Source organism: Oncorhynchus mykiss, chromosome 1 (assembly GCF_013265735.2).
Source record: "Oncorhynchus mykiss isolate Arlee chromosome 1, USDA_OmykA_1.1, whole genome shotgun sequence".
NCBI lineage: Eukaryota > Metazoa > Chordata > Actinopteri > Salmoniformes > Salmonidae > Oncorhynchus > Oncorhynchus mykiss.
The window spans coordinates 19,979,386-20,001,511 of NC_048565.1; the positions used below are offsets into that span (position 1 = coordinate 19,979,386).

The 22,126-nt window shown below is 43.5% G+C and overlaps 1 protein-coding gene across 2 annotated transcripts in view; it reads left to right on the top strand.

The window, feature by feature from the left end:
* Positions 1-22,126, top strand: part of LOC110532018 (fibrillin-2-like) — a 116,104-nt gene that overhangs the window by 1,542 nt on the left and 92,436 nt on the right. For both annotated transcript variants that reach the window (XM_036965331.1, XM_036965390.1), the window contains exons 2-4: positions 316-658; positions 13,823-13,905; positions 14,221-14,322. In XM_036965331.1, the coding sequence (XP_036821226.1) occupies positions 480-658; positions 13,823-13,905; positions 14,221-14,322 (364 nt within the window). In that variant the 5' untranslated portion in view covers positions 316-479. The remainder of the gene's footprint in view (positions 1-315; positions 659-13,822; positions 13,906-14,220; positions 14,323-22,126) is intronic.

Below are 22,126 nucleotides of genomic sequence, written 5' to 3' on the forward strand. Positions count from 1 at the left end.
GTTTAGTTCTCCCCCTGAAAGAATAACTGAAGATTTTCCCAATGAATGGAGAGAGAAAGAGGGTTGGGGTAGTTTGGAGGGGGGGTTCTAAATAAAATGGTTGATTTTTTTAGCAATTACATCAGCATTTAAAAATACATTTCACTGTCATTTGGCACAGCAACCCATTACTTTTTCTGCAGACTTGAAACAGCACACATTCCACCCTAAGTACCAATCACTTTTGACCAATACTCTTGTGTTGAGATGGTTAACTTGCACATGTCTGCTGGAGGCCAAAAGCCCTGATGTATGTTCCTGTCTGCCCCCCACCAGCCCCCAACCCTGAAGTGCACACAGGGACTGGGACAGGTCCACACAGACGTGTGTGTGTGTGTGTGTGTAGCTCACCTCAGGTGACATCAACAAAGAGTAAGAGGAAGTGACATCATCCAGTAGTCTTCAGCAGCAGAGCTACGCAGAGCCACACAAAGCAGCCAATGGGAGCAGGGAAGCTGGCCCGGGTGCTGTTGGGATGGGCGGCCGTGTGCTTGGCCTCGGTCCACACTGCGTACGGCCAGGCGGGAGACGGAGGGTACCAAGCCAGCCGCTTCACAGGAAAGGTGGACGAGAGGGAGGTGCAGAGGGTTCGCAGGAGAGGACAGGAGACACTCAGAGGGTAAGGAGTTTGGCTGTTTGCTGAGTATTAAAGCCATTACAGCAACCATAGGGCGGCGCACAATTGGCCCAGCGTCGTCCGGGTTAGGGCAGGGTTTGGCCGGGGTAGGCCATCATTGTAAATAATAATTTTGTCTTAACTGACTTGCCTAGTTAAATAAAGGTAAAATAAAAATATATATAAAAAAAATGTCTTGATTTTGATTGCTTTTGAAGAAAGGATGTGCACTTGTGGGGGTTGTCTGTCTTTGAGTTTATCCATAATGATCCACTGAAACATGGTTATATGATTAGGAAATAGATTAGGCTTAGAATGTGGACAGTTGGACAATTTGGATGGCTTTCCCACTTGAGCTGTCTTGGCAACTTTCTCTTCCACTGCTGTGCTTCCTGGGCTACAGCCAACATAGTCTTACTACAACCAAATAATGCTGAATACATCATTGTTCTCCCAAAGACAGCACATGTTCGAAGCTAAAAGGTTGCTTGCAAAACTGAGAGATCCTTGAGTATTTACAGAAAATTGGCATTTTCATGGGAGAGTCTAGGTCAAGGGGTAGGACCAATAATGAAAGTTTGTTGAGTGAATGCAATGACCCAAATCTAAGCAAGCAGGCATTCTGTTAAGTGTATTAGCTAGAGAACACATAGCTGAAGACTGCAGGGGAAAGTTTATTGGCAACAATGTTTTGAGCGGAGGTAATCACTCAGAGTAGGGGTAAAAGGGCAGTAAATTGGGAATTTGCGAAGGCGGGGCTGTTCAAGTTTTCCAGTGGGGTGGATCATAGAAACCACAGAACCCTCCTTCATCATCACCCCCACCGTCTCCCCGTAACCCCCCTCCTCTCCTCCCTCCTTCATCAACACCCCCACCGTCTCCCCGTAACCTCCTTCCTCTCCTCCCTCCTTCATCATCACCCCCACCGTCTCCCCGTAACCCCCGGGACTGGGTGGGATGTGTGTCAATGGAGCAAGGCAAAGCTTTTACTGTATATTTCCCCCTTTCGGAAAAACAAAGGATGTTTTGTTGGGACTAGTCTTGAATGTCAGCATCAGTTATTCCAATCGGTCTCTCATCTGTCCCAGTTTATGGCTCCCCTGCGCCCCAACGCAGGAAATGAGGTATTCTGATCGCTCTGGGGGCATGACAAGGGACATTTGTTTCACTGCCGCAGGTGACAAAGCAACAGAACGCATGGCAGCAGAGAAAAAGAGAGAGAGGGAGTGAGAGAGAGAAAGCTAGGCCTTCTTGGAATTAAATAGTATTCAGTTACAGTGCAGACATGGGGTGACAGGTAGCCGAGTGGTTAGCGTTGGGCCAGTAACTAAAAGGTTGCTGGTTTGAATACCTGAGTCATCAAGGTAAAAAAAAATCTATAGATGGGTCCTTGAGCAAGGCTCTTAACCCTAATTTGCTCCAGGGTTGAGGTACTATTATGGCTGACCCTGTAAAAAACAATACATTTCACTGCACCTATCCGGTGTATGTAAAATATCTTCCCTTTTCAAATTTGAGTGGGGGTAAAGCACACAGAACTGAGTTGCTGTTTTCTTGTCAATCAGTGTGATTAATTCAGCAGCCATTGGACAACTCTGCCTGACATAAATTGAGTCTCATTGGAGCCTTTTCGTCTGAGAGCCAGCTTAACACAAGGCCACTTCAGGCTTGACCTGTGTCACATTCGCTCAATGGTTGACTCAGAACACACGTAGTGGGCTGTTCTGGTCTAGCAATCTTATCCTTTGATCTGCTCAGTGAAGCAGAACCGTGTTGCATAAAATAATAATGTAGCGAATGCAACAATTCAGAAACTGAGCGTGTGGATTCTTTCCATATCTTTTAAGTTCTACAACACTATTCTTTATAGGATGACTATATTAGCACCCAACATATACAGATTATCCAAGCCCCCCTCACAACACAATGACATTGACATGACATGAAATTGGAAAGTCTTTCACTAAACATTGTGTACAGCATCAGAGTCACAGATTCCCTCTGTGAGGGAGATATTATTTTAATTGTGGTCATTACACTGGTCTTTGTTGTGTGAACAGTGTTTATCTGCTGGCTGAATACTCCGCAGCCCAGGGTTTCAGACTTTACTGTTGTCTTTACAGCCCCCCAACCACCCACTTTATTTCCCAGCAGTACCTCCGTGGCCCCTGCTCTGCTTCTGAACTGTCTGGCTCTGAACTTCTGGCCCTCTGGAATTCTCCATGTGAAGAGCCTCCGACACTCTGTCTCATAACTGTTGAGTTTGCACCTTCAAGCCAGGAGCATGTGGCCCCCAGTAGGCCTCTAGCCTATATATTGGTCTGTAAGAACAAAGGACTGAGAAAAAGCCAGAAGATATGCTAGCTGACTACATATGTTGTTGACAGTGACCTGGGCCCTGATTCCTAAAAGCATCTTAAGACTAAGTTCGCCGTTAGAACTAGAAGTCGACCGATTAAACGGAATGGCCCATTTCAAGTTTTCATAACAATTGGTAATCGGCATTTTGGACACCAATCATGGCCGATTACATTGCACTCCACAAGGAATCTGCGTGGCAGGCTGACTGCCTGTTATGCGAGTGCAGCAAGGAGCCAAGGTAAGGTGCTAGCTAGCATTAAACGTATCTTATAAAAAACAATCAATCTTAACATAATCATTAGTTAACTACACATGGTTGATGATATTACTAGTTTATCTAGCTTGTCCTGCGTTGCATATAATCGATGCAGTGCCTGTTAATTTATCATTGAATCACAGCCTACTTCGCCAAACGGGTGATTTAACAAGCACATTCGTGAAAAAAGCACTGTCGTTGCACCAATGTGTACCTAACCATAAACATCAACGCCTTTCTTAAAATCAATACACAAGTATATAGTATTTTTAAACCTGCATATTTAGTTAATGTTGCCTGCTAACATGAATTTCTCTTAACTAGGGAAATTGTGTCACTTCTCTTGCGCTCTGTGCAACAGAGTCAGGGTATATGCAGCAGTTTGGGTCGCCTGGCTCATTTCGAACTGTGAAGACTATTTCTTCCTAACAAAGACAGCCAACTTCGCCAAGCGGGGGATGATTTAACAAAAGCGCATTTGTGAAAAAGCACAATAGTTGCACGAATGTACCTAACCATAAACATCAATGCCTTTCTTAAAATCAATACACAGAAGTAAATTTTTTGAAACCTGCATATTTAGTTAAAAGAAATTCATGTTAGCAGGCAATATTAAACTAGGGAAATTGTGTCACTTCTCTTGCGTTTGTTGCATGCAGAGTCAGGGTATATGCAACAGTTTGGGCCGCCTGGCTCGTTGCGAACTAATTTGCCAGAATTTTACGTAATTATGACATAACATTGAAGGTTGTGCAATGTAACAGCAATATTTAGACTTATGGATGCCACCCGTTAGATAAAATACGGAACGGTTCCGTATTCCACTGAAAGAATAAACGTTTTGTTTTCTAAATGATAGTTTCCCGATTTGACCATATTAATGACCTAAGGCTCGTATTTCTGTGTGTTATTATGTTATAATTAAGTCTATGATTTGATAGAGCAGTCTGACTGAGCGGTGGTAGGCAGCAGCAGGCTCGTAAGCATTCATTCAAACAGCACTTTCGTGCGTTTGCCAGCAGCTCTTCGCAATGCTTCAAGCATTGTGCTGTTTATGACTTCAAGCCTATCAACTCCCGAGATTAGTCTGGCAATACTAAAGTACCTATTAGAACATCCAATAGTCAAAGGTATATGAAATACAAATGCTATAGAGAGAAATAGTCCTATAATAATTACAACCTAAAACTTCTTACCTGGGAATATTGAAGACTCATGTTAAAAGGAACCACCAGCTTTCAAAAGTTCTCGTGTTCTGAGCAAGGAACTTAAACGTTAGCTTTTTTACATGGCACATATTGCACTTTTACTTTCTTCTCCAACACTTTGTTTTTGCATTATTTAAACCAAATTGAACATGCTTCATTATTTATTTGAGACTAAATTGATTTTATTGATGTATTATATTAAGTTAAAATAAAAGGGTTCATTGTTCATTTAGTATTGTTGTAATTGTCATTACAAATATATATACTGCTCAAAAAAATAAAGGGAACACTTAAACAACACAATGTAACTCCAAGTCAATCACACTTCTGTGAAATCAAACTGTCTACTTCGGAAGCAACACTGATTGACAATACATTTCACATGCTGTTGTGCAAATGGAATAGACAACAGGTGGAAATTGTAGGCAATTAGCACGACACCCCCCATATAGGAGTGGTTCTGCAGGTGGTGACCACAGACTACTTCTCAGTTCCTATGCTTCCTGGCTGATGTTTTGGTCACTTTTGAATGCTGGCGGTGCTTTCACTCTAGTGGTAGCATGTGGCTCAGGTAGCTCAGGTAGTGCAGCTCATCCAGGATGGCACATCAATGCGAGCTGTGGCAAGAAGGTTTGCCGTGTCTGTCAGCGTAGTGTCCAGAGCATGGAGGCGCTACCAGGAGACAGGCCAGTACATCAGGAGACATGGAGGAGGCCGTAGGAGGGCAACAACCCAGCAGCAGGACCGCTACCTCCGCCTTTGTGCAAGTAGGAGCAGGAGGAGCACTGCCAGAGCCCTGCAAAATGACCTCCAGCAGGCCACAAATGCGCATGTGTCTGCTCAAACGGTCAGAAACAGGCCCAATGAGGGTGGTATGAGGGCCCGACGTCCACAGGTGGGGGTTGTGCTTACAGCCCAACACCGTGCAGGACGTTTGGCATTTGCCAGAGAACACCAAGATTGGCAAATTCGCCACTGGCGCCCTATGCTCTTCACAGATGAAAGCAGGTTCACACTGAGCACATGTGACAGAATCAGGAGACGCCAAACGTTCTGCTGCCTGCAACATCCTCCAGCATGACGGTTTGGCGGTGGGTCAGTCATGGTGTGGGGTGGCATTTCTTTGGGGGGCCACACAGCCCTCCATGTGCTCGCCAGAGGTAGCCTGACTGCCATTAGGTACCGAGATGAGATCCTCAGACCCCTTGTGAGACCATATGCTGGTGCGGTTGGCCCTGGGTTCCTCCTAATGCAAGACAATGCCAGACCTCATGTGGCTGGAGTGGGTCAGCAGTTCCTGCAAGAGGAAGGCATTGATGCTATGGACTGGCCCGCCCGTTCCCAAGACCTGAATCCAATTGAGCACATCTGGGACATCATGTCTCGCTCCATTCACCAACGCCACGTTGCACCACAGACTGTCCAGGAGTTGGCGGATGCTTTAGTCCCGGTCTGGGAGGAGATCCCTCAGGAGACCATCCGCCACCTCATCAGGAGCATGCCCAGGCGTTGAAGGGAGGTCATACAGGCACGTGGAGGCCACACACACTACTGAGCCTCATTTTGACTTGTTTTAAGGACATTACATCAAAGTTGGATCAGCCTGTAGTGTGGGTTTCCACTTTAATTTTGAGTGTGACTCCAAATCCAGACTTCCATGGGTTGATAAATTTGATTTCCATTGATTTTTGTATGATTTTGTTGTCAGCACATTCAACTATGTAAAGAAATAAGTATTTAATTAGAATATTTCATTCATTCAGATCTAGGATGTGTTATTTTAGTGTTCCCTTTATTTTTTTGAGCAGTGTATATACCAATTAATCGGTATAGGTTTTTTTTGGTCCTCCAATAATCGGTATCGGTATCTGCGTTGAAAAATCATAATCGGTCGACCTCTAGTTAGAACCTTTGTAGGAGCATCATTAAATCTCAGAGTTGTTTCCCAAAACCATAGTTATTAACATTGCACTTGAAAATGTTTGTAATCTAACGCCTACATCATGACCAATCGTAGAACAGCTAAGTGCATCATTAGGTTCATTTTTTCCCTCCCGCGTCAATTTATACACAGAAGATCTCCGCTAAACATAGAAACACATGGTTCATCTGTCTCTCTGTGACCTCCGATAACTTCAGAACAAAGTTGACTATAAATACAAAGTTGCCAATGTCTTTGCAATTGATACAAACAAGCGATGTATAAAAATATGTTTCAAATGACAACCGAGACGACTGCATTAAAATACAAACAGTATAGGCTATAGGCCTATTTCAATCATATTGGAATGCATTTCATGTTCAATCAATTGAGTCATATTTTGCTACTTGTAGGCTACTGTCTGTAATGTGTATCCTAACATGTGCTCAATGATGTGCCAAGCCGGTGATTTAGTACATTTTAAGGTGTGTCAATATTTGCAGCCGTGGGTATTAATATCTCTCCAGGAGCTGATCCATCGTCAGTATATTATGTTACGGTAAGATTTGAATATAGAAAGGTGATAAGAGAGCAGGGCTCCCTTCCTTTCGATCCTATCGGTGTGGACACATGCCTCAACAACGCCCTTAGAAAACATTCTCTCTGCATGGTGTTTTGGGAAACGCATGTTACATCTTTGGCTGTTTTAGGAAAGATCCACTGTTGAAACACTCATAAGCCTAAAAGCCAATTTATGCTTGATCTGAAAATGTGGTTCGGAGGCTCCGTATGGAGGGTGTGACGCAATTGCGGAGGCCTGCAGAGGCCAAATTGAGCTCCGCATCGACTTGCGCCTCCCAAATTTTGTAACAACTGCGGAGGGCGACGTATAGCTTCCACATTTACATGATTGGTTGACGGTTGGTAGGGGAGGAAAGTTCCAGTATAAACACAAACTCACTTCCTTGATAACTTCCTTCACAACAGCTCTGCTCAGAAAAGCGCAATAAGTATAAATGCCCTGACTTCTGCAGAGGCGGTATCGCAGTAAATGCTGTACAGCTACTGCAGAAGTTGGATTTACAATGCAGAGGCTGAGTTCCATCACTATCGGGAAACCGGGCCCTGGAGAAAGGAGCAATTAGGTGTTTCTTCTGAAATCCTTTCAGCTCTAGTTCTTTCACCAGGTTAAACTTATTTTCCTTTCAGTGGGGAAATGTAAGTATGTTACTAGGCTTAAACAAAGCCCCTGTTTAACCTCATCAACAGCAACCCTTCCAGTTCTATACATACCTAGCTAACAACAAACGTTCCCAAAACGTTCCCTTAAGAGTCTCATTAGGTCATTAACTAATTGTTTCATAGGAATGTTCCCGGGATGTGCAAAGAATGCTTCCAAGATACCATTCCCTTATTGTCAAATAGAACTTAAGCAGAATGTTGTTACCATGTTTTAGAAGTTAAGATATTACTGTTCTAGACACATTTCATGGGAACATTACAAGAGCATTCATGTCCAGTTTTCTGTGGTTTAGGAGAAGTGCTTTCAACTTACATATGTGACACAAATGATTACATTATGCATGTTCATTTATACAGTAATTATTATTCAACATGTCCTCACTTGGGAGTTGAACTTGCAACCTCTCACAGCATTCAGATTGTCCTTCTACGCCACCATTTCTGTGTCAGTTATCAGTTCATTTGACTGTTCTCTCATCATTGATGACTAATTTCAACAATTGAAGGGCTTTCTGTAAAGTTGTCTGATGTTGGTGGGGCATATTAACCTGTTTTAATGATACGCCTGAGTCACTATGCTCAATTAAAGTTTTTATTGAGTGTACTTTTAACAGAGCTGATATTTACCTCAAAGTGCATTCACCCTATTGCTTACAACTATGTAATTGTTTTAGTTCTACACCGGTGCCTAGGGAGAAGGGGTTAGGGTTTCTTTTGGACAGGGCTTACCTGTACTGGCCAAATAAGCACATGCCCTAGAGATATCCCGTATTGGGACAGTGGTTAGAGTGTTTGTCATTGGTGTTGGTGGCCTAGGTTTTAGACCTGCTAAAGGAATCACACTACTGTCACATTCTTAGCAATATATGCTAATGTAATTATTTGGCAATAGTAACAACACACTTCTCTGATCTAATTTAAATGAGTTTCAAATAACAGCAACAAACTAATGCACCGGTGACAGTGTTTCACCTTATGCAGATTCCAGCTTTAAATTTAGCGCTGAAAACAGCATTAATTTTCCATATTCAGGCAAATCCTCTTAACAACAAACCCAAGCCAAATGGCTAACTGCTCTGTAGAGAGATGGATGTCTGTAGCAAGCAAACAGTTTATGAACCATTCATTGTTAGAATGTTGTACTCTTGCTCTGTTTTTGTGTATGTCAAAACAGCATTTTTCAAGATTGTTGTACTGTATGACCCAAGAAAATCTTGCTTCCCTTTTTTCTGTTTCCTTAACTGCTGCTCTGTTTTCTACTCCCTCCTCTGAGTCCTTCCTCCTCTCCTTAACATCAACTTGTTTTCCTTTACCTCCTACGGATCCCTTTCCCATCGTTCTGTCTTTTCTCAGACTAACCTTTCATTTCTGTCTCTCTCCTTTCCCTCTTCTATCTCTCTAATTATCTCTTTATATCTGTCTCTGTCTCACACTCTTCCCTTTCTCGGTCTCCCTCTCTCTTTCTCCCTCCTTCCCTTATTATCTGTCTCTGTGCCATCTGGTAATGCTGTTGGAGGTGTACTCTTCTCTGCTCTGCTTTCGGTCGATCTAAAGATCCAAACTACAGATAGTCCTCTATCTATGGTATTTTCTGTGATTATTAGCAAGCGAGCTGGACACAGTCAAGAAACTGTATGAATGTAGGTCCATTATCATTTCTACACACTTTGGATATAAAGTATACTGAGTTGGTATTGGTTGGTATATTTCAAACCACTCGCGGCTAGATTGGACCCCCTCGCAGGCCTGGTATATTTAACACCCATGCATTAGAGTAGCCAAACTCAACCTGAGGACAGGTGTACTGATCTGGAACCCAGAGAAGGGTCAATCCGGACTGGATAACATCGCATTTTGTTTTATAAATTCAATACATTATTTTGAGACAGCTTTAAAAAATCAACCGGTCTCAGCGGTCTCTTTAACTCAGCAACCTCTCTTTCCTGCTCTCTCTCGAAGCAACGCTTACCTCTACTAGTGCCCCGTCTAATCCAATTGCGTGGTTATATGCAAATACAAGAGGTCGCTTCTTACCCAATCACATGAATCCAAATATCCTCAGTGGAACCTTGGGACAAGGAGGCAGAAAGAAACAGAAAGATTTGACTACGGTTCAACTGTAAATATCAGAGATAGAAGGAGCTTAGTTAGCAGTATCTTTGTTAATATGGCTAGTTCAAAAAAAAGAAAAGTTGACTCTGAAAACCGTATATTCAAAGACAAGTGGATGGAACAGTATTTATTCATTCTCCCCGCAACTAGCACAAACCGATGTGTCTGATATGCAGTGAGTCCATAGCTCTCGTGGAAAGTGCCATTATGACACCAGGCATGGTAAATTTGATCAGAAGTATCCCCTGAACATGGAGGTGAGAACAAACAAGATTAACCAACTCAAATCCCCGCTTGAGAGGTCCACCAAAGTCCTTGTCAATTCCCTGACAGCCCAACAACATGCAATGGAGGATAGCTTGGGTTTAGGGGAAACATTTTTTTTTTAAATTTCAGTCGCTGAGATGGTAAAATAATGCATGTCTGACGTTGCTGACACCTTGCTTGAAGGTAAACAAAAATATCAGACAGATCCCACTGTCAGATTCCACAGCAATGAGGAGAACTGAAATATTAGCTGAAGATTTAACTTCACAACTTGATGAGACCATGCATTTCATTAGCTGTGGATGAATCAACAGATAACACTGATAATTCACAGCTTCTGGTGTTTGTCAGATTTGATAACAAAATAAATAATGAATTCTGTGAGGAGATGTCGGGCTTAACAAATCTAGAAGCACACACATGGGGAGAGGATATCCATGAGGCCATCAAATGGATGCTGACAAAGAGGGGGATAGATCTGAAGTCAGAGGTCTCCATCACCACAGAGCTCCAGCCATGATAGGAAGAGGGAGGGGACTGGTTGCACGTTTGAAAGAGGACCTGACATCATATCACTGCTTCATCCATCAACCTGTCCTGTGTGCCAGTCTTGGAAAATAGTATTCTTAGGTCATGACAACGATGATTAAACTTTTTTCTACTTTTTGAGAGCAGCATCATCCCTACAACATTGTCTGCTATGAGGCATTCTGACAGAGGCCAATGCCAGTTTTGATGACTTACTACTACACAACAATGTCAGATGGTTCTGCAAAGGCAGGGTTTTGGGGCACTTTTGGAGTAAATCAAAGTTTTTTATTGGTGCAAAAGAGTGACAAGGCAACTCAGTTTTCTGAGTTTTTGGAAGATGAGGAGAAGATGGAAACAGTTGCATTATTGACAGACATTACATCATACTGTAATCAACTTAATGTGAAGCTGCAGGGATGGGTCAACACAGTGTGTGATACGATAACAGCAGTCCGTGCTTTCCAGAATAAATGTGAGTTTTTCAAGAGTGATCTCCAGGGAGACCATGTCCACTTTCCCAATCTTCTGGTGCAAACGCAGGGAGACAAAGATGTTCCCAACCATGTTGATTTCATCCAGAAGTTGATGGATAACTTCAAGGCTCTCTTTAATGACTTCACTGTTGGAGGAGAACTGCTACTGCTCATCCAGAACCCCTTCTTGGTCACAAATGTGACAAAGTTGTCAGAAGAAGCAAAACAGTTCTTCAGATGGGTAGATGTTGCATCACTACACATGTTGATTGAGCTGCAAGAAAATGTGACTTTGAAGGAGCAGGCTGGTGATTGTGACCCTGTCACTTTCTGGGGAAAGATGGTGCCTGCAGCTGATGTCCCTGTTCTCAAAAAACTGGCACTATACATCCTGACCATGTTTGGCTCCACATGCAACTGTGAGTCAGCCTTCTCCACAATTAACTTTATTCAGAACAAATACTGCACCAAGCCCACCAATGAACACCTGCACCAGTGTCTCAGAGTGGCTCTCACTCCATTTGTGTCAAAGTTCAAAGCATTGGCAAGAGACAGAAAGTGTAATTTCTCTCATTAATGCAGGGAACTCAACATGAATATTACAAGTCCCAGAGTGACTCAACATGAATATTGCATGGCCCACAGTGACTCAACATGAATATTGCATGGCCCACAGTGACCCAACATGAATATTGTATGGCCCACAGTGATTCAACATGAATATTGCATGGCCCACAGTGACTCAACATGAATATTGCATGCCCCACAGTGACTCAACATGAATATTGCATGGCCCATAGTGACTCAACATGAATATTACAAGTCCCAGAGTGACTCAACATGAATATTGTATGGCCCACAGTGACTCAACATGAATATTGTATGGCCCACAGTGATTCAACATGAATATTGCATGGTCCACAGTGACGCAACATGAATATTGCATGGCCCACAGTGACTCAACATGAATATTGCATGGCCCATAGTGACTCAACATGAATATTGTATGGCCCACAGTGATTCAACATGAATATTGCATGGCCCACAGTGACTCAACATGAATATTGCATGGCCCACAGTGACTCAACATGAATATTGCATGGCCCACAGTGACTCAACATGAATATTGTATGGCCCACAGTGACTCAACATGAATATTGCAAGTCCCAAAATGACTCAACGTGAATATTGCCATGCCCACAGTGACTCAACATGAATATTGTATGGCCCACAGTGACTCAACATCAATATTGCAAGTCCCAGAGTGACTCAACATGAATATTGCATGGACCACAGTGACTCAACATGAATATTGCAAGTCCCAGAGTGACTCAACATGAATATTGCATGGCCCACAGTGACTCAACATGAATGTTGTATGGCCCACAGTGACTCAACATGAATATTGCATGTCCCAAAATGACTCAACATGAATATTACATGGCCCACTGTGACTCTACATGAATATTGCAAGTCCCAGAGTGACTCAACATGAATATTGCATGGCCCACAATGTTTCAACATGAATATTGCATGGCCCACAGTGACTCAACATGAATATTGCAAGTCCCAAAATGACTCAACATGAATATTACATGGCCCACAGTGACTCAACATGAATATCGCAAGTCCCAGAGTGACTCAACATGAATTTTGCATGGCCCACAGTGACTCAACATTAATATTGTATGGCCCACAGTGACTCAACATGAATATTGCAAGTCCCAAAATGACTCAACATGAATATTGCATGGCCCACAGTGTTTCAACATGAATATTGCATGGCCCACATTGACTCAACATGAATATTGCATGGCCCACAGATGCTCAACATGAATATTGCATGGCCCACAGTGACGTTCTGTGCATTCAGATGATTATTTTTGTTCCACAAAACATACACTTTATTTTATAAAAAATATAAATAGTAATAATTCAAGGCCCATGTACAATGGTTCACAGTGCACTGTTTTGCATAGACAAGTATAAAACCACTTTTGTTCCTCAGCTATGTTGATGCAATGTTGCACATATTTACATTCGAAAGAAGTTGTAATTAATTCAATTTTTTGTCTCATGTAATGTACATTTTATATAACAACATGTTTCCTAAGTCATAGACAACTATGTTTGTTACTACGCTGTACCACAGCACCAATAAAGGACCATATCCATCCACACCAAATAGTAGTTGAGTACCCCTGCATTAGAGGCTCTGAAGACACTAAGAGTTTGGGAGAATTCAGTATGGCCGTTAGTGTACTTGAGGCCAGGTTCATTATGTGTAAACCAGAGACAGACCTGTAGATGTGGTTGGGCCGTTTCCTCAGGGGGATGTTGTGGATAACCTGGCAGACCAGTCAGCCACACTCCGAGCTGTGTGATGACTCTTACATGTGTCAGGTGGCAGGGCAGCCTTCCGTCTAATAATAAAAAATAAAAAACTCCCGGTACCAATCAGCAGGCAGAACCTGGACTCCAGGAGGGGTACCGGGCAGGATGCCAGAAGACCAGAGACCAGGGAGGCTTAGAGAAAGGTGTTTATAAATATCTCATATTTCTTGGGAAGTTTACATTGAGTATGACTGAAAACAAACTGGTATTTTTGTGTAAGCCTCATTTTAAAAATCTACCGTTCGGAGAGGCTTCATATCAACGTTGGGTCCGTTTAGAGTGAAAGCGGGTCTCTGAGCACTTTGAAAATAATCATGACAACGTGTATTTGTTGAGGACTTTGCCTAAATTATATCGGGGCTTGAGTACTGAGTTTGTTTTCCCTGTCTTACCCTTTTGAAGGCCCAATGTGTGTGGCTCTCGCTTCCACTCCTACTGTTGCCCTGGCTGGAAGACGCTCCCTGCAGGGAACCAGTGTATCGTCCGTAAGTACTAATAAGTTATATAACATTATATCAATTTGTTGATGACAAAATAACTTGAGTCATTGTGGGTTGCCTTTGCTAGTCCAATAAATCAAATGGAAGCTTATTGTATTTGTGTAGCGGTTTCCCACAAATGAAGTGCCAAAACCCTGCAGAGCATTTCGCTACACCCGCAATAACATCTGCTAAATATGTGACCATTAACATTTGATTTGATTTGAAAGAGTTGGCCAAGAAGGGAGCCATCCTCTTCCGGCTGGCTGTGTAGGGGTTGCTGTGACATCTATATGACATTGTTTCTCTCTCTCCTCCCAGCAATCTGCCGTAACTCGTGTGGTGATGGCTTCTGCTCCAGACCCAACATGTGCACTTGCGGCAGCGGCCAGCTCTCCCCCAGCTGTGGGGCCGGTGCCGGAGGTGAGTCACAACATCTAGCAATTCACCAGAAACCACCCAATACACCCCAACACCACTCAAGACAACCTAACACACACAATGCACCACTACAGCTATAGAAACTGGAAAGTACAGCAATCCAAGTTGGCACCACTGTTCCATGACAATATCACCATTCTAATTTGCTAAATCTCAAATTGAGTTTGCCTAGGTCACTCTGTGCATTCATGGGCGCGTTCGACATTGCAGCCGACTTTAAAGGCGAGTTGAGACTGACTGATCTACAAATCACCTTGCATCATAAATAACTACTCAATATTATTTGTAGATCAGTCACAATTTACCCATGATGCACCATGGTTTTGATGCTCTCAAACATGGCCCGTTTCTAAGCCTGAAACTTTCAGCCGCTTCAGACGGCAGTCTCCGGGTCACAGGGTTTGGGAGGATTAATACACATGGCTGGGGCTCCTAGCCTTTAGAGAAGTACTTCTACAACACTTACTGAGTGTGTTGCAAGCTCGGCTGGGCCTGGGCAGTCTCGTCAGTCACGCCTAGCCCCTTCAGGCCTTCAGTACACGCACACTGAGCCCTGAGCGCGGGCCTCCCCGTCTGACCCTGAGGTGTAAAACAGGGATCGACTCCACAGTCCACATTGGTCAGATGCCCCAGAGAGGCCCAACACCAGCTTTATGTGCTAGGAAAACAGTTCCCAAAACCAGAGTATGAACGGCTAACATCCCCCCATTGACAAGATAGGCCTCCAGCAGAGCCAAGCCAAGTGATGGGAAATGGTATGAAACAGTATGAAGTAATTTACCTCAGAGAGAGAGAGAGAGGCCCTAGATGCAGGAGCTTCCCATAGTGTGGTAGAGAACTGATTGTCACACTCACTGCACACTCACTGCTCTCATACAGGGGGTTTATGGGCTTTTTACAGACCGGCCTTACAGTATTGGGATTGTCCAGATAAACTAGGACTAGAATAGTAGGTCTAGAGATTGTTTTGTCTGATTTTTGGCAAAGGGTCCAGAAATATTGTAATTCAACACTGTGAGTTGTGTCTATCAATAAAGACTGTTCTCTCTCTCTGGCCTTCTGGGAGATTTTATGGGGTCAAGGGTCATGCATGTTTATGACTGCTAATGGCATAAATACACCAATCGGCCAGTGCTGGGAAATGGCTCTGTCAAAGCGTGGCCTCTGTTTCATACAGGTTTCGTACAGGTCAGCAGTATAGCGCTGGGGACTTTCTGTCCAATAAAGCTATATTTGATACTTCATAAAAACCTGCTCTGTCTAAATCAATCCTCCATATGTTTTGATAATGTAGGTTGACCTGTGGCTCTATTTCAATGTGGTGTTCAGTTTCCACTATGTGTCTCAGTGCTTGTTTTTAGTATGAAAGCAAAGCACTTTGACACCTTACAGAAATTTCAGGCCTTCCTATGTTGCAATACTGCTTTGGGTAATTCAGACTAACAGAAGCTATATAGAGTTTTTGGTAAATACTGTGCATTTCCCTTCCCTTTAATTACATCCAGTCTCTGACACTGTAGTCATTGGTCAGGTTATTAATAGTACTTTTATGGCTCAGAGGCCACATCTGGAATGTAGAGGTTGTAACTACTCAGAAGAAATGAGCAACATGTTTTTGATCAAGCTGTTTATATCTATCTTAACCCATACACGTGCTATAGTCATATAGCTGTGGGTTCATTTCCAGACGTCACAGAGGCAAGTCAACTTTAATTTATTAATTCTTTATTGATAAAGTTCATCCCATTGAGATTGTCCATCTCATATTTAAGGGAGACCTGTTACAACATGGTGCCTGACAAATAAATTATTGTAGACAATATAAATATCCGTTGGCCATAATAATCTAGTCTCCACTGCAGTTGTGTCCTGGATCAGTCCAGTCATGTCAGACTTCTTCCCAGAACTATAATTCCCGTTACCTCACAGTCCCTCAGAAACAGCTGTCAACTAACAGGGTCCAAACGGCCTCAGCACAGCTCAACTCTGGGGAAGTGGTATTATATAGATCTATTACACAGACAGTAGAGCCCCAGATGAAAGCGTTCTGAAGACCTTGGAAACCCTAATCACTTCCAAAGTTAATTTCAACACTATGGGCCAAAAATATTTGAATGGAGATTCTCCAGCCCTATTTGATTAACTTTACTAATCAGATGAAGTTGTGTTTACTGAAGTCCATAAGTGAAAGATGGAAATGTGATTCAGACAAACTCACCAGACTACACTGTTACTTAAGGCAAATTGATTTGCACGGCAATGAAAAACTTGATGCTGTGAATCGTTTCAGACACAGTTTGTCAACATTTCAGCATGAGCACTTGTATTTGACATCTCCATAGTGAACTTGACGTTGACATGTCACTATTCCCAGGAGCTGTGTATAAGCCTATACAGAACAGAACACAGTCATAAAGTGCTTCAGTGTTCAGACCCACAACCACTAGTTTCCTGTGCTCTCTCAACCCCCCGTAAAAATCACACAGATGCGGAGGATGCAGGCCGACCCACAGGGCAGCCACACAGAGGTACATTGTGGTTCCCCGGGTCTGTGGGACCCCAACCTCCTACCTGTTGTTCAGCATGTGTGGCGCTTTAGGCACAGGTCACAGGAACGGGCCATCTCGCCGCCTTTCCACCCCCTCCACTTCCACCAACCCCCCGTTAAAGAGAAAACACATGAACTCCAGCCCCTGAATGGTTTGTAACACAAAGGTTCTGTAAACTTAGAGTTTACAACCATGTCTGATGTGCTTCCTATCCCCCCCATTTGTGACCTAGAATCACTTTTTTGGAACAGATGAGAGACATTTGAAAAATGTACTCTGCTTTGATGAAACCATTGCATGATTACGTCATGCTGGAATTGACATATTTCATGTTTCATTTCCCTGTTGGCCTGAGAAGAGATTAGGCTGAATGCTGTGGGAGTTCAACAATATGGCCCACTGTCCTGGAGCTCTGGGTTGAGCTGAGGTTGAGTCCAGTGAGAATAGACTTGTACACAAACCCATAAACCTGTAGTCCAAAGGCATTCACATTAATCCATCACCAAGTGTCTGCACGAGATGCTAGCCAGGCCTGGGGTCAGAATGGTCGTTAGCTGGACCAGCTGTGTACAGTCAGTCAGAACGCTACTACTGGGTAATTTACAGTAACTGGAAGTTCTAGAGAAACTGTAGGTGAAGAAGGTTTCCAGGAAATTCAGTCATGCTGTATCCCCTCACCACCTCAGGAATCACATCCTGTAAAGACAGAAAGAGAAATGGGGATCAATTACAGTAATTAGGGGGGGGACAGTCTATAACAGTCTAGCAGAGAACAGTCTATGACTACCCGTCAGGATTCTCACGATGGTGCTGCTACAAAAACATTTTGAGGATCTGAGGAACCATGCCAAATCTTTTCAGTCTCCTGAGGGGGAATAGGTTTTGTCGTGCCCTCTTCACTGTCTTGGTGTGCATAGACCATGTTAGTTTGTTGGTGATGTGGACGCCAAGGAACTAGAAGCTCTCAACCTGCTCCACTACAGCCCTGTTGATGAGAATGGGGGCGTGCTCGGTCCTCCTTTTTCTGTTGTCCACAATCATCTCCTTTGTCTTGATCACGTTGAGGGAGTGGTTGTTGTCCTTGCACTACACGGCCTGGTCTCACCTCCTCCCTATAGGCTGTCTCATCATTGTCTGTGATCAGGCCTACCACTGTTGTGTCATGAGCAAACGTAATGATGGTGTTGGAGTCATGCCTGTCATGAGTGAACAGGGAGTAGAGGAGGGGACTGAGCACACACCCCTGAGGGGCCCCCGTGTTGAGGATCAGCATGGCGGATGTGTTGTTACCTACACTTAAAACCTGGGGGCGGCCCGTCAGGAATTCCAGGATCCAGTTGCAGAGGGAGGTGTTTAGTCCCAGGATTCTTAGCTTAGTAATGAGCTTTGTTGAACGCTGAGCTGTAGTCAATGAATAGCATTCTCACATAGGTGTTAATTTTGTGCAGGTGTGAAAGGGCAGTGTGGAGTAAAATAGAGATGGCATCATCTGTGGATCTGTTGGTGCGGTATGCAAATTGGAGTGGGTCTAGGGTTTCTGGGATAATGGTGTTGACGTGAACCATGACCAGCCTTTCAAAGCACTTCATGGCTACAGATGTGAGTGCTACGGGTCGGTAGTCATTTAGGCAGGTTACCTTAGTGTTCTTGGGCACAGGGACTATGGTGGTCTGCTTGAAACATGTTGGTATTACAGACTCAGACAGGGAGAGGTTGAAAATGTCAGTGAAGACACTTCCCAGTTGGTCAGCGCATGCTCGGAGTGCACGTCCTGGTAATCCGGCTGGCCCTGCGGCCTTGTGAATGTTGACCTGTTTAAAGGTCTTACTCACATCGGCTATGGAGAGCGTGATCACACAGTCGTCCAGAACAACTGATGCGCTCATGTATGTTTCGGTGTTACTTGCCTCGAAGCAAGCATAGAAGTAATTTAGCTTCTCTGGTAGGCTTGTATCACTGGGCAGCTCACGGCTGTGCTTCCCTTTATAGTCTGTAATCGTTTGCAGGCTCGAAGCCGGTGTAGTACAATTCGATCTTAGTCCTGTATTGACGTTTTGCCTGTTTGATGGTTTGTGTGAGGGCATAGCTGGATTTCCTATAAGCTTCCGGGTTAGAGTTCTGCTCCTTGAAAGTGACAGCTCTACCCTTTAGCTCAGTGCGAATGTTGCCTGTAATCCATGGCTTCTGGTTGGGGCATGTACGCACAGTCACTGTGGGGACGACGTCCTCGATGCACTTATTGATAAAGCCAGTGACTGAGGTGGTACACTCCTTAATGCCATCAGAAGAATCCTGGAACATATTCCAGTCTGTGCTAAATGGAGGGCCACATGGAGGGCGAGGGAGAGCTTTGTACACGTCTCTGTGTGTGGAGTAAAGGTGGTCTAGATTTTTTCCCCCCTCTGGTTGCACATTTAACATGCTGATAGAAATGAGGTAAAACTGATTTAAGTTTCCCTGGATTCAAGTCCCTGGCCACTAGGAGCTAGCAGGACAGAAGGCAAGGGCAGATTAGCCACTCATCTCCTGATCCTCACAAGGCACCCTGATCTCTTTCCGCAAAATCTCAGTTTCCTTCTCCATCGAATAACGGGGATCTGGGCCTGGTCAGGTGTCTGAATTCATGGAAATGTATAAGATTTAAACATTGCAATTACAAAAACATGAAAACATTGAATTTTAATTCATAACATCTTCTGAAGATCAAATCAGTTAAATCATTGTAGATAAAACAGAGGGGGTCCTGTCTTACATCTCCCCACATCCCCCGAACATACTGTCTGTCAGTCTGTCATTCTGTCTGTCCCTCCTGTCCGACTCATTGAAGACCAACTCTTCGTACATTTTGAGGTGAGAAATCGCAGTTCTGATGTCCAGAGGCTCTTTTCGGTCATAAGAGACGGTAGCACCAACATTATGTATAAAACAAGTTACGAACAATGCGAAAAAACTAACAAAATAGCCTGGTTGGTTAAGAGCCCATAACACGGTAAGATGACGTTTTGTGACGTTTTTGTTCATTTTGGACTTCAGTAAGAGTTTTTTCTGCTGCTCAGGCACACCATTTCTTCTGTAGGCAAGCCGAAGTTCGGAGCCGAAGTCTACGCCCCTTTGTTGGTGATTGGTCAACAGTAGGGATTCTTCAATAAAGTCTTTATTGTCATTCAACGAGAGACGACTCGTTTTCATTTTTTAATTGAGAAATATTGTGTCACACATCTTAGTTAGATATAAAATTACGTTACTAAGATCTCCTCTGCAAAAACGTCAGAAATTACACATTTCTTGAGTTACAGTGCCTTGCGAAAGTATTCGGCCCCCTTGAACTTTGCGACCTTTTGCCACATTTCAGGCTTCAAACATAAAGATATAAAACTGTATTTTTTTGTGAAGAATCAACAACAAGTGGGACACAATCATGAAGTGGAACGACATTAATTGGATATTTCAAACTTTTTTAACAAATCAAAAACTGAAAAATTGGGCGTGCAAAATTATTCAGCCCCCTTAAGTTAATACTTTGTAGCGCCACCTTTTGCTGCGATTACAGCTGTAAGTCGCTTGGGGTATGTCTCTATCAGTTTTGCACATCGAGAGACTGACATTTTTTCCCATTCCTCCTTGCAAAACAGCTCGAGCTCAGTGAGGTTGGATGGAGAGCATTTGTGAACAGCAGTTTTCAGTTCTTTCCACAGATTCTCGATTGGATTCAGGTCTGGACTTTGACTTGGCCATTCTAACACCTGGATATGTTTATTTTTGAACCATTCCATTGTAGATTTTGCTTTATGTTTTGGATCATTGTCTTGTTGGAAGACAAATCTCCGTCCCAGTCTCAGGTCTTTTGCAGACTCCATCATCATTCTTCCAGAATGGTCCTGTATTTGGCTCCATCCATCTTCCCATCAATTTTAACCATCTTCCCTGTCCCTGCTGAATAAAAGCAGGCCCAAACCATGATGCTGCCACCACCATGTTTGACAGTGGGGATGGTGTGTTCAGGGTGATGAGCTGTGTTGCTTTTACGCCAAACATAACGTTTTGCATTGTTGCCAAAAAGTTCAATTTTGGTTTCATCTGACCAGAGCACCTTCTTCCACATGTTTGGTGTGTCTCCCAGGTGGCTTGTGGCAAACTTTAAACTACACTTTTTATGGATATCTTTAAGAAATGGCTTTCTTCTTGCCACTCTTCCATAAAGGCCAGATTTGTGCAATATACGACTGATTGTTGTCCTATGGACAGAGTCTCCCACCTCAGCTGTAGATCTCTGCAGTTCATCCAGAGTGATCATGGGCCTCTTGGCTGCATCTCTGATCAGTCTTCTCCTTGTATGAGCTGAAAGTTTAGAGGGACGGCCAGGTCTTGGTAGATTTGCAGTGGTCTGATACTCCTTCCATTTCAATATTATTGCTTGCACAGTGCTCCTTGGGATGTTTAAAGCTTGTGAAATCTTTTTGTATCCAAATCCGGCTTTAAACTTCTTCACAACAGTATCTCGGACCTGCCTGGTGTGTTCCTTGTTCTTCATGATGCTCTCTGCGCTTTTAACGGACCTCTGAGACTATCACAGTGCAGGTGCATTTATACGGAGACTTGATTACACACAGGTGGATTGTATTTATCATCATTAGTCATTTAGGTCAACATTGGATCATTCCGAGATCCTCACTGAACTTCTGGAGAGAGTTTGCTGCACTGAAAGTAAAGGGGCTGAATAATTTTGCACGCCCAATTTTTCTGTCTTTGATTTGTTAAAAAAGTTTGAAATATCCAATAAATGTCGTTCCACTTCATGATTGTGTCCCACTTGTTGTTGATTCTTCACAAAAAAATACAGTTTAATATCTTTATGTTTGAAGCCTGAAATGTGGCAAAAGGTCGCAAAGTTCAAGGGGGCCGAATACTTTCGCAAGGCACTGTATCTTAGGTTAATTCAGACTATTTTGAGTTAGTGTATACTGACTATGGCATCTCAAAATGGACACGCTTTTCTCCCGTTTTTCAAGTGAAGTTCTTTTAAGGGAGTATGCGAGCACATTTGTTCGGTTCAGCTAGCCAAGTTTGGCTAGGCTTCATCCTAACTGAAGCCTGCTGACACTTCTCACTCTGCTCTGGGATGGCTGCTCTCTGCCAGATCTGGTTGGTTAGAGCAGAGCAGTGGGGGTCCTGTTTTACATCTCCCCACATCCCCCGAACATACTGTCTGTCAGTCTGTCATTCTGTCTGTCAGCCTG